We start from the raw sequence: 13,538 nt of genomic DNA on the forward strand, positions 1-13,538 counted from the left end.
TACTCCTCTTCAAAGGTCAACAGAGGATTACTGATAAGACATTTTAGAGTGCAGACGCACATTTAACCAGTTAAGTACGTAAAAATCCCAAGTTTGCCTTACACTGTTACAACTGTAAAGGGCAACCCTTTAGAGTTACGCAGACACCGTTCACTTTCACAGATTCTTACATTTTATTACCACTAAATTTGTTGAAGCCAAACCTGGGTGATAAACTATTTACAGTTGTTGTAATGCAGTCCAAAATTGTATCCATAGCACCTGCATTTATAAGTAAACTATCTGTTGTAATCAGCTGAATTCTACTGATTTCTAACGTTACTCTTGGTTAATAACTAAGTATGCTGAAGAGATCTATTGAATGCATTGTAAGCTTGCTCTAGATCAAACAACATCTGTCGCACTTGTTCATCAGTAAGTTCATCACTTGCTTTCATACTGCTTAGGGTTTCATACCTGTGGTTTACAGGATAAACAAGTCAGTAATCAATAAGCAGAACTCACCTACTGGCCAAGTGGCGTGTGTTTTCCTCGCTAAAATTTATGTTTAATATCTTAATCCAAACCTGCTAGATATATTTGTTTACACCTTATTTGAAATAATATTAAATTTCTGTCATCAAAATACTTTGAAGAGTTTGATCATGCATATGAAAAGGGTTAAGTTTAGTCACCTGAAGGTAAGTACTTGCAAGCTAAACTACATGGAAAACCAACAAGTGTAAGGTAGCAAGCAAAATTGCCAGGCTTCACATTTGGATCTCAGGTCTGATACAGAAGCAATAATATCATAGTCACGTAATGCATACAAAGTACTCTACATGCATTACATGCCCACTGACACTGGTGCTTTGCAATAAGACTTCATACTTTATACTTTCTCTGAGCTACCTACAGCCTGTGAACACAGACGGATTTACAGCTTTTTTTCTGGAAATTTGTCTGTGTTTGCAGGCTACAGTGTATGAGGTATATAGCAAAATAAAATCCTCACCATTGATTGACCTTGACTTTTCCCTCAAAATCTTCAGGAAGTGCACTTAAGCTATTCATGGTATCCATCAGATCTCTCAGATCTGGATGAATCTGTTTCAGGAAATAACCAAGAAAGACAGTTGAGTTTCACAACTTTCAATTACATTCATTGTATAATGAAAAAAAAAATGATTAAATTAACACCAGATGAATTTACAATGAACAATGTGGAAACCAGAATCAGGAATTTAACAAACAGGAATTTACTTAACAGGGCTGTCATAGAGGGATATTACACCTGTTGCGTTTGAGTATGCTTGGTGTGCCCATTGATGTTAGGGCTGAACCTGTGTGTTGTTGATGTAATTCACTGACCAAGCAAGAAGTTTGTTATGGGTGTGAAGATCCCCTAAAAATGTTGACCATAGCCTGCAGTGTAGGCGTCTTATTGGGGTGAGTTAGCGTTACAACCTTGCGACTGCCTTTTTACACCGCCATGTTAGACCGCCATGTTCCTCTTGCCTATCATTTACCCCATTGGTAAAACCTTCTTTCTCTCCCCAGTCTTCCACTGCATGAAAAATTCAAGATGGCGGCCAAACTTTTTACGATGTGAGCGCTCGCTCGAAAAAATTTTGCCTGCTCTGCAAGCTACGTTGACCAAGGAACTGCTTAGCTTTATTCAGTGATATTTTAAATTTACTTGCTGAATTCTGCAGTAAGCTTGGTCCAGTCTAGTCCAGCCTACTCTTTCTAGAGGAAACTGATAACTTTTCAGTAGCAGTGGTAAACCTTAATTTCAGTCACATATTGCTTTGATTTAGCAATTACAATAAGAACCTGCATGTAAGAGCCTAGTGGTTTAAGAACTTGCTGACAGAAATTTGCCATTTGAATACCCAAAAACATAAGACCTGTTTAGCCAAGCAAAATAAGGCAGGTTTCTGATATGTACACGGGTTACTGTTTTATGATAAACATTTTAACAATATGCAGGAGAGTGACTTTGAGATGGCAAATTTATGTTACAAGAAAATACATAATACAGTAGTAATGAATAATTATTGTATGGCTGTGTCTCACAAGGACTGGGAAGTACCGAATTCCCGAATTTGATTGGCTGAAATCGATACTGACTGTGGTCTAGATTTTCCCATCCAGACCGGTTTCATTTTGCATTGAAAAAGTAGCAAACTAAAATACAAAAATATTCACCATTTTCTTTTATTTTCTTCTCAATCATTTATGAAAGTGCCAAAAAGCCTGACGACAAAAAAAAAGTAGAGAGGACGAGCAAATTTCGGCAGGTTCAAGTTAAGCACATCGCCGTTCGCAAGCAAAATGTCAGCTAGTACAAACCAGTTACATTAAACGAATTTAAGTTTTCTTCTTTGCCATATAATAAACATCTTATTAACCGAGCTAAGTCGGTCTGTATGGGAGAATCTTGACCTCGGCTGTGTGTACAGACCTCACTGCGTTCGGTCTGTACTCACAACCTCGGTCAAGATTCTCCCATACAGACCTCCTGCTCGGTTAATAAGAGCTAAATACAGTATATTCAAGGACCAAACAGTTTGAAACCCAAGTTTATTTATTTATCTAGTAATCAACACATATACAGTACATGTATCTCCTTCATAGAAATTAAGAACCCAATTAAGAACCTACTTATCCTAAATTGCCAATATTTACCCCAAAATACAAGAACTTATTTTGCCAGACTTCAAAAATGTAGGTTTTTACTAAAGCTAATATAAGTTAAAGGACCATTTGAAACAATAATGCTGTTTGTTACCTCATCCATTGCTCTGATTTGTAGTCGAAGTTTATCCATAATTGTTATAAAGAGCTGAAATAAACAAATGGTCACAAACCTATTCAGTATGATGACAAATATTTGCTTATACTCACTAAGAGGCAAAATAAATTATTGGGAAGTAAACAAAGAGGAAGAACAGAGTAGCATGAATTCAGCAGCTGGGATTTTGAGCTTGTTTTCAATTCAAAGGACAGTCAGCAAATATTTTGCAATGACAAGTAGACTGTACATGTGTACATGCAGGCTTTGAAAGAATAAAACTACTTTGGCAAATCTCCCTTTAATGTCACTATTCCATTATCCAAACTAAGAGTAGATGAAATGCAACCAGGTAAAAGGTAACACAAAATACGCAAACAACAATTTGGCGTAATTGAGGGGGACACAACCCTGTGGCAGGTTTGACAGGACTTCATGATAGGTGCACAAACTAAAAGCCTCACCTATTCTCCCACTAACATGGGAATAGAACAAGAGTATTGGCAGAGCCTTTCTTATCTCCCCCAGCACAGCACAGCACAGGCTGGATCGGACAAGTTAAAGGCTAGGACATAAGATGGCAAGACACAAGCAATGCCAAAGCTTGGGGGAAGTCACTACGCAGACTTAACCAAACCACAAGGAGTGACCCCAGTTTATTGACAAGTAACAAATAAAAGCCCTTCTCCAAGGGAGGGAGGGTGGGAAATTTCAAATCTAATTACAAACTGTGTACTCTCATGCAAGCTGCCAGGATAATGCCCTCTGACAGTGTATTGAGATTTATATAGCAAGACAGTGTCTCAAAGTTCGACCAATAGGTACAGCTGTACTAGGAACTAAATAGACACAACATGGTGAGGTTGTTAGCAATGAATGGAGCCAGCAAATATAATTATTGGCCAGTCTAGGAGAAGCTAAGATATTTTGCTACATTATACCGCAAGATAGAAGCTACAATACAGACATGAATAGTGTTTGTGCAAACTACTAGAATAAGGGAACGTTCATTCATGAATTGAGCATTCAGTATCATACTATTGTTTATCCTACTGGACTGCGTGACGAACATTAACAGCCTAACCCTCAAGAGGTGTCATGTTCCATTAACTGCGTTTTACCACCCGGTAAAAGCGATATAAATCAGTGTGACATTCTTGGCTCAAATCCATCGTTTAACTTGTCTCTAGTTAGTCATAGCTCCTAGTATCAATAACCAGTCAAAAATAGTTTGTAACGCTTGTAATAAACATTTTCGCAAATCTTTGTCTAAGTAGTTGAATAGTACGCTTATTGTATGTTAATGGTATAATATAAATATAGATTAACCTAGACTACCTGTGGATTAAGTTTCTAACTTAAATATTTTTGATAATAAAGTGTAGATGTAAGACATGGAAACAACTCACTAACCTAAAGTTCATGGCTGTAAATTAATGAAAAAGGAATAAAGGTTTTGTTGTTGTTGTTGTTGTTAAATGAGATCAGACTAATGTCAAAACAATGCAGAAAGTACTAAGAAGCTTTCACTCACTGAAACAGTGTCTGCAATAGCTTTACTAGTGTTCCCTTTGTCGTCCTTTATGGTGATTGGTCTGCCTTCTTTTATTCTTTCTAATGCTGCAGGGCAATCCAGCTAAATAAGTAAAATAATATTATATTTAAGACTATTTACATGTAACACTTATTCATTTACATGTGACATGTGTCAAGTTAGCAACATTCTGTTTTTCATTACAATTCATTACAAAGCATACAAGGAAGTGACTGAACAGCAATGGCTTTGAACACTTTCTCTATGCACTTCTACAGAGTTGTTAAATTTTATACAGTTGTTTTGATTTCTAGATAGCAAATGAATACTGTCTGAGTGCAGTGCAAACCCAAGTCCAAAACACAGTACTGATCTACAAAAATGTAAATTATACTGTAAAATAATTAATACAGTTTTCTTACCCTAAATTTTTCCATAAAAGCTTCTACAGTTGGATACTCAGCTGATTGCACAAGCTTGAAGGCAGCCTAAAATATGAAAAAAAATAATTGAAACAAGAAAAAATAAGAAAAAAAATAAGAAAAAAATAATTGAAATTACATCACTTTTGTGAACATTTCACTTAAATTTTCTCCAAACATGAAGGTGAAAAGATTTCTACCTTCAAAGAAATTGTTCATTTGAAAAAGAAATTTGTGCAAATTTGTTCATGAGGGGTCCATCTTAGACATCTTAGCAGTTCCTATTGAAAAGGGAACAAATCAGAATTCTCCTTTTTATCACAGACCCCTTCAGCCATAAAATAAACACATCAATAGATATTTCTTCAGCTAAATAGGCAGCCATCAGGCTAGCAACTTTGCAAAGTTAGTATTGAATGATATTACAGTGTTCAAAGAGACATCTTGTAGCAGAAACAAAAGGCCAGAAGACTAGTAACCTTCTAAAGTTACCAGCCCATTCTGATATGTCTATAGCGTATTAAAGGAAGACACGTTAGAATGTGTCAAATGTCTAGGTTAGCTACATGTACCACATTTCATGTCCATGTAGAGCTGATTTTACCTTGTACTGAACAAGTAACTTAGAACAAGCAGCAGTGTACCTGGTAAAGAAAAGTACATGTAAGCCATTACAAATGGTTTACAATGAAACCTAGTTCAAAGAAGGTTCCAGCAGTCCAATTTTTGTGTATTCAAATTCTACCTGGACTCTGAGGCTTGAAGAATGAAACAAAAGGGATTATTTATTTATCCCTAGATCTCAATTTGCCTCAGAAGCACTGTAAATTTTGCCAGGAATCAAAATGAAACTGTTGGGACTTGGGGAGACACTAAGGATTCAGTTACTTGAAACCTTACAATGGTCTTGAGTCAGAAATAGCCAAGGCAGTTGGCTAAAATATCTAGTTATTTAAAAAATATCATACTCCCACTTAAAGACCCTTTTTAAATTATTAGGACCTGGTCCCCTGTCCAATGTTACATGGAGATAATGAGGAGAGAGAAAGATTAATTCATCCAAGGTCCTCAAAAGTAACATTAATTTTAAATCTGAAGAGTCTCAGCAGTTTAGCTACCACTCACTATTGTAATAATACACAAGTACCTTGCTAAAACATTTAATTTAGGAAAAATACACATGGGCCTTGGAAAATCAGGTGTACACTAAAAGTTCTGGGAATGCCATTCATAACTACGCGGTACTGCTCAAAAGGTTTTAATTTAGCCAGAGTCAAAAATGGATGAGAGATGCTGAGAGCTGGTCTTTCACTAACTATCATTCACATGCAGCTAATCAAAGATGAGAGTACACTAGAGTTGAAGAAAATCATGCAGCATACTTTCAACTGGCCTGCAACATAACTCTCATCAACTCTCATAAAAATTTCATCCTCATCATCTTCATTAACATTGTCATCCCTTTCTATGAGTATTGTCCTCTTTCTTGCTCACTGTGTGGCCTTGCACCAACCTCTGTATCCAAATTTAAAAGACTCTTTTTCCACCAATATTTGTGTGATCATAAAAAATTTAGCACGTTCAAATTTGATGAAAGTAGTAAAGATTGCACAAATGGTGGTAGAAAGCTAGGGAGTCTCAACGCTTGACAACTGTACTGTCATTTTCATCTTAGAGTTGCATCCTCTGTACTAAGTGACTTACAGATGTGCAGTACTTACTCTCGTGGTGTTACAACATCTCTGATGTAAGCTTTCTCGAGACACTGCAGAGTGTTGATAATGGAAAACAGATCTGCCATGTTGTCATACCTGCAAAATAATATATGTTTAAGCATGAACTGATTTGTATTGAGCCAGCCAGAGTACTACCATGTAGCCCGCCATGACTGTAGTTGCGTGTGTTACAAGTACGTAAATGATTACACTTACGTCTCTCTTTCTCGTGCATTCTTATAAAGTTTCACCTCCTATTGGAGTAAGAAAAATACCAGATTCAATCATTATGCAACTAACAGCTGTTATTTTCATCAGAATTACTGCATTTTTATAGCTTATAAGACTTAAGCTCAAGCTAAAAAATGTTCCTTTACAACAGAGGGTAGATTCCTACCTCAAACAGCTCTGGCCTCATTGCTATATGAAACACAATTGAAACGAAAGTTATTCAACAAGGAAAACCAAATATATTACTAGTACAGTAATTTTAGGTTCTTAGTTGACATACATGGAAAATATATTTTAAAAAAGTTCAAATTCCGATCAAAATGGCGTCCTAGGTTAGTCTTGAAAATGATTCTTTCCTGAAGTCTATAGTGAACTCTTTTCCAATGAAGCCTTTCCTCCTTTTAGTGAAAACTACGATTGTACAGGACGTGTACAAACCTTGCTGCGAGGGCTGATTTCCAGAAATACCTGCAAACATATTTAAAATTAAAATTTGGCGAACCTAAATCGAGCTGTGAATCATTTGCTCAAGTTGTTTTTAATAGTTTTACATGACGTAGTCGAGGTTACTAAGTAGCCTGGCCGCCGCGCGTTTCACGCACGCGATCCACGCTTTTCCTTACCAGGGATAGACCATTTGACCTTTGAGGGGGAGTGGTGGGTGATTTTGAAAAAAAACAAAAAAACAAAAAAACAAAAAGCAAAAAAGGTGTCCTGCAAGCATACCTGCACCTAAAAAAGTTCATGTACACATACCTGTACCAAATCACCCACCCACTACCCTTTGAGAGTCGAATAGGCCTAGATCGAGTTGACCTTCAAGCTTCACGCATTCGGACGTTGCGTAATTTTTTCGGGAAGGAAGGTTATCGCCACTCCCCTCTCCTTCGCTCTTCATAGTCCGAAGGTGCTTGTAGCTAGGCCTATGTGCAGAACGTTTCTGTCAAGATGAGTCTCGCCTGCGTGTATCTCTTGAACGCTAACAGACCGCTAGCTGTAGTCATATGATTTTAATTGAAAATACCGGCAGAGTTGTTCACGAAACTTTCTGGAACCTTTGACAATTGCTTCACGTGAACTGTCCATGTTGTAACATATTTTTAGTTATTTTTCTTGAACTCTTGCCTAACGTTTATGTCAATAAACATATTACAGCTGTAATTTTCGATTTACAATGAGAAAACACTAAAGACAATTGAGGACAATTGGATCTCTGAGCTTATGAGGCAACATTAAAATTGTAAAGAAAAAGGTATTTCTCATAGTGTCGTTGTACATGTGGTAGTAGGTTTCGTTGTTCCTTTATTTTAATAGTATACTCTCTGTAAGTAACAGAACATATGCACGTGTTTTTTTTTCTTCTTCTTCTTTCATATATCAACAGAGGGTGCCAACAAAAGTGGTTTTTCCCGTATTCAGCAGGAAACGGTCGACTTAAGGTAGTAGATACCCGCAAAATCATAAAAAAGTTATCATTCTGAAAGAAACTTATTTGCAGCTACAAACCCTCCCCAATATCTAAATTTTTTATGTCTGAGCTTATTTTTTGCTTTTCTTATCCTGCGCACTTTAAAAATAATAAAATCTAAAGGGCCCTCAATTGTATATTTTTTGTTTATTTCTCGTTTCTATGGTAACCAGCTAGCATACGCGTTGTTTTTTGTCAATTTTCGAGGTCAAAACGCACCCCGAAAGACCCAAACCCGATTTCGTTGTTCCAGAGACGCCTGGGACTTCTTTGTATACCGTGAGGAGACTGGAACCAAGTTTACACGAAGCGTGAAGCTTTCCGAAACGTGGAACTCAATATTTCGAAAGTGTGAAAATATATTTAGCTTTCTCTCGCCTTGAAGACAGTTTTTGCTCGCATTTTCGAAGAATTTCGCTTAGAAATGCCAAGAACTAAATTTCGATCGCTTAGAAGATCGGTTACGCGGGGAAAACGTTCACGGAAACCTAAAGACGAACCTAACTCGAAGAAAGAGAAAACTCCCTCCGCGAAGGAGCTTCGCTTGGAAGATGACAGTTCGTCTCAGGCATCGAGCAAGGAGTCCTACAACAGGCCAAATGGATATCGATTCCAGGATGTCGACATTCTAAGGCGAGTTATTTTAGCCTGTGCTGTTTGTAAAGAGTGCTTTCAAGGAACTTTGCAACTGTTTGAAGAGGTTAGTGGTTGTGGCTTGGCGAGAACTCTCGTGTTGCAATGCTCAAACAATGATTGCAAAACTTTCACGGAGCTTCCAACATCTGAGAGGATTATTCGAGGGAAATCCCATTTCTATGATATGAATAGAAGATCAGCTTCTATTCACATTTGGAACCACTATGCCTCAACTGAAGACACTCCACTTCATGACTACTGTCCTGAAGGGCCTGATTCATGGTGCAAATGGCAGTGTGATCAGGCAAATGGCACCAACACATTCAGCCCAAAGAATGTGGCCCCTGCTGTGATGCAAGAGATTCTTCCCACATTTGAGGCTTTGTGGGACAGAAACCTTCTCCAAAGTGTATTGGAAGGCCTCTCACAGAACAACAATGAGGCCCTAAATCACCTTGTTTGGGACATCAGTCCAAAAAAACTCTTTGCTGGTCCTGAGACAGTGTTGACAGCTTGCGCTATTGCTGTTTGCCTCTTCAATGGGGTGCTAGAGCAGTCCAAACAATGCTAAGAGGGCTCAACCTGGTGGTTGGAGAGCACTGCAAGTCTGGTCTGACAGCCATTGATAAACAGAGACTCTGTGCACCTGCAGAAAAGTCCTCAGAGGCAACAAAACAACAGTACCAAATTCGTCACAGTCAGTGAAAAAGCCGCAGTGAAAGGAATGAGGAGCAGGAGGGGCCAACATATGAGCCTGGGGCTTTTGGACTTTAATTTTTCACTTCGAACATTATTTAGATACTTTTTTATTAAGGTCTAAATAACATTTACCTGCTGAGAATGTCTCAAATGTATTTCATTATTCAAAAATGTAGTAAAATCTGGGGATGAAAAAGTTACGTTTTTTGAGGTTATGCAATTTAGGGGCAGGTCGTTTGAGAGAACGAATTGTCCAATTCTCACCAAAGTTGGCAGGGGTGTGTATTTTTGCCTGTAGAATGCAATGATGTAGTTTTTGAAGCCATACAGGTGAAACATAGATCATTAAATGAGTGCCAAACTGGAAAAAAGTTTTCTTTTATGTTTGCTTGTTGCCATGGAAACAGAACCCTCCCAGAAGCTGGTGAAAAGTAGGTCATTGCATTCTACCATGTCTCCTGCATTTGCAACGAAAATTCGGCCCAATTAGGACAGGTTTTGAAGGAGATTGACCTGCCCCAAAATTGTAGCTATTTCACAGTAGGGGTCCTAGTCAACACCCCTTAGCTCGGCCAGGATTTGACGAAACCTCTTAAAACTTATTGCCACAGGTAGCTGAAGACTTAAAGTCTTAATGTAGCATAAGTTATGATTAAATATGGTTTGCAGTGGTCATACTTTCTGGACTCCAGTTTTGACAAAATTTGGCCATTTTTGCGGGTATCTACTACCTTAATTCAATTGTTTGCCCGTTTCCCTTCGATAACATACAACTTTGAATCAAAGCGAAGAGGTCCTGGTAATCAATCACGATACATCCGGAACGTTGATATCACCGCTACAGCCGCGATGTTTTCCGTTTTCCGTCTTAAAATGATTCTCGCATCACTGATACTTGCAGTAATAAGCGTGAAATACTATCCACAGGGGGAGATGAAGTTTCGCAATGCATACGCCTGGGGGGGGGGGGGGGCACTGCCATATATGGGCTATATAGGTATGTGCCGCTGTGAAGGGTATGTTTTTCAAGCAGTTTACTCTAGGATAGGGTGTATAAATCAGAGCGTTTGGGTCTAGAATAGGGTATAAAACACAAAACTGACTAGTTGGTTGAAGATTTTATCTAGACTAAGGAAACCAGGAAATGCCACTCAAAAATATAAAAAATCAAATCGGCAAGTTTAAATTTACGCAAATCAGCCTCAACAGTGTTGATAGATGGGGGGATTTGGGGAGTTTACTCTAGTATAGGGTAGCAAAATTCAGCTGAACTAACTCTGGTATAGGCTACGGGTTCCAGGGTCCCAGCGGCACATCCCCACCCAAAAATTCCCAAAGTACCACCCCCGGGTGCATACGATACTCGTAAAGTTGCAGAACTGTTCATCTGCCCTAACCTAAAGCCTGACGAATGTAAAAATGCGACGGATGAGGTCTTTGAGATTCCCGCATTCCTCAAGAGCTTTGGATGAGATTCCTGGAGTTTTTAGAGACGTCTACTTCCAGTGGCACCGTACAAAAGAATCACGATGCCGCCAAGAAGGGTGCTGTCAACTTCACGCAAGGTACGGTGGAAGTCAAAGGAGATGACCAAACTGCAGAACGGATAACAAAATCGTTGAAGTTCGCGAATTACGATGAAAGTAACCCTTGCGACCTCAAAGAAGGGATTACTCCCTCCGAATATGACGTTACGGTCGACGAAATAGCCGATTTGACCAACATGCCGGAAAAGCTCAAAAAGACAATCAAAAGAGCTAAGAATTTTACGGGAGGAAATGTCCTCGCCGTCAACAGGTTGCAATTCGAGGCTGCAGAGGGAAACCTGGTCTTTGGGCGAGTGGCTGTTATTCGCAGAGGGAAAGTTCTGGACATGGCCTATTCGCTGCACTCTGTAGAATACGAGCTCATGCCAAAACAGCGACAGCCCGATCAGGCAGATAAATTACAACAGTTTTACGGGAGCCTTGACCAGGGAGATAGCGTGAATGGGAAGGCCGCATTTGAGGGAATATCCATTGAACTGAGAGAAGATCTCTTGGCCTTCTTTCACAAACAAGCCATCAAGGGATTTATAAAGCACCGTGACTACATTTTAAAAACCACAACTCACAGTGATGACGTTGTACGCGCTCTCGTTGAGAATGGTGACGCGCCTGGCGAATACACCAATGATCGTTAACAATTTCTCGTTGAATATTTAACAGTTAGATTATGAGCTCTAGATTTCTATGCGTGATAGCTTTATAAAGACCTATAAGTATAATTCAGAAATGGCACGGTGAAATTTTTTTTATATTATCAAATTTTGATTGACAAAATAAAACATAACTTTTGGAAAAGTCTAAAAAAATTAAGGGTGTTTTCTCAGGTCATACTATTGCTTCGGTAACCTATTGTGTCACGAAAGTGATAAAAACTTGTTCACCAATCATTGGGCAGTTTTTTTGATACCATAATTGTAGCATCAACTGATAAAGAGTGGTTATAATGACCTATCAAAATCTAAGACTTTAAGTCTTGGAAAGTGCTGGAAATTGTTTTAAACCACCTCAAACTTAGAGCTTCAGAGAAATTGTCATTTTAACATTTGCAGTTATGTACGCGCGCTTATCAGTTTCTTTCAAAAATTCGACTCTTTTTAATTCAAGAAACCAGGAATGTCCTTCTTTTAGTCTTCTCACGAATTTGATTCTTCATTTGTTTCTAAATGTTTTTTCAAAACTTCGGATAAACAAGAAACGGTTGAAATTTTCTCGACCACACCAAGCCACTACACACAAATGGCTGATAGGGTGCGATGGCTCAGCCGATCAGATTGCAACATTTGCATCAATTGATATACTAGTAGAATTCTACTATAAAGGGTTATTAGGGTCAAAATTAGAATACGAATTATGTCATGGTGTTTCGTATTTTATTCGGACACACTGATGATGAATTATGTTCCAATTCAACTTTAACCGAATTATGTTCAGAAGCTTGTACTTATAATAGAATACTATTAAACCGTTTCAAAATTGTTCGGATCCTAAGAATTATGTTCGGAATGTTTAGCTTCTAATTTCTTTGGAAATTTTCTTGATTTACGCTTTGAATTTTGTTCGGCTCCTTTGACTTGTAGAATGCGGCCTCTTCGAAAGTGGACTGGAGCCTCGCGGCAAGAAACTTACGAGCAGTCTCGGGACGAGTAACAAGCTACCTCTGTTCAGATATGGCGGACAAGTCGCCCATTTTCGAATTGGGCAGACATGTAAGTGGACTTTCAGAAATGTCCTTCGTCTTGTTTATACAATTCCCGCGACCTTCACAACGCCGCTTCGCGACCTAAAATCTCGCAGTCTCCTCGCCCGCTTAGCTATTCTACCCTGAAACTCATGAGGTCAACTTGTGGCAAGGCTAACATGTAAGTGACAGTCCACTTGCGGAACATAATTCATCAGTGTGACCGAATAAAGTACGAAACACCCTAACATAATTTGCACTCTAATTATTTGACCCTAATAACGCTTCATAGTTCCCAGAGTCCTTTCTCTTTCTCCCTCAAACTTCTGCTCCCAGAGTTTTTTTTTTTTTTTTTTTTTTATTTATTTATTTTTTTTATTATTATTATTATTATTATTATTACTATTATTATTATTTAAAGTAACACGTCTTAACAAATTACACGTATCACAAATTACAAAAAATTACAATAACAAAGTACTCTGGCATGGCTACTCCGATACTACAATGTACATTACTTATTTACATCGGGTGTTACTTACATTAGGAAAACGAATAACATAAAATAATTAATTAATTCTGACAGCACACATTAGCTACAATTAAATTAAACAGGATAAAAAAGCAAGAAACAGAAATAAAAAGAGAAAGAAAAAAAAAACAATAAAAGGAAAGGAAAACTTAAAATTACAAAATAAGCAAAAAAGCAAACAAACAACTCGTAGCGCGGGGAAGGGGGAGGAGGAACGATTTCTAATCTTGATTTAATACAATTAAAAGTAACTTAGTCTATAAAGTTTGTGACGAGCATTGTTACGTTACGAGTACTTTT

The 13,538-nt window shown here is 38.1% G+C and overlaps 1 protein-coding gene and 1 pseudogene across 1 annotated transcript; one reads left to right on the forward strand and one right to left on the reverse strand.

The window, feature by feature from the left end:
* Window positions 1-154: 154 nt before the first annotated feature.
* On the reverse strand, window positions 155-7,384 carry LOC110044354 (vacuolar protein sorting-associated protein 28 homolog). The gene is made up of 10 exons (XM_020749887.2): window positions 7,117-7,384; window positions 6,845-6,867; window positions 6,664-6,701; window positions 6,454-6,543; window positions 5,337-5,376; window positions 4,733-4,798; window positions 4,311-4,412; window positions 2,774-2,827; window positions 995-1,086; window positions 155-456 (listed from the first exon to the last, which is right to left on the reverse strand). The coding sequence occupies exons 1-10, from the start codon at window positions 7,154-7,156 to the stop codon at window positions 336-338; spliced, it is 666 nt and encodes a 221-aa protein (XP_020605546.2). The 5' UTR covers window positions 7,157-7,384; the 3' UTR covers window positions 155-335.
* Window positions 7,385-8,570: 1,186 nt separating this feature from the next.
* LOC149097190 (uncharacterized) lies at window positions 8,571-11,663 on the forward strand (annotated as a pseudogene).
* Window positions 11,664-13,538: the final 1,875 nt, after the last annotated feature.

Source organism: Orbicella faveolata, unplaced genomic scaffold, assembly GCF_042242905.1.
Source record: "Orbicella faveolata isolate gen_17 unplaced genomic scaffold, um_ofav_v1 contig_47, whole genome shotgun sequence".
NCBI lineage: Eukaryota > Metazoa > Cnidaria > Anthozoa > Scleractinia > Merulinidae > Orbicella > Orbicella faveolata.

Coding starts and splice junctions, on each gene's coding strand:
- LOC110044354 (XM_020749887.2), bottom strand. CDS start 7,156: ATGTTTGCAGGTATTTCTGGAAATCAGCCCTCGCAGCAAG. Junction 2,828..4,310: donor CTATTGCAGACACTGTTTCA/GTGAGTGAAAGC, acceptor TGTTTATTTCAG/CTCTTTATAACAATTATGGA. Junction 457..994: donor AAAGTCAAGGTCAATCAATG/GTGAGGATTTTA, acceptor TGTAAACCACAG/GTATGAAACCCTAAGCAGTA.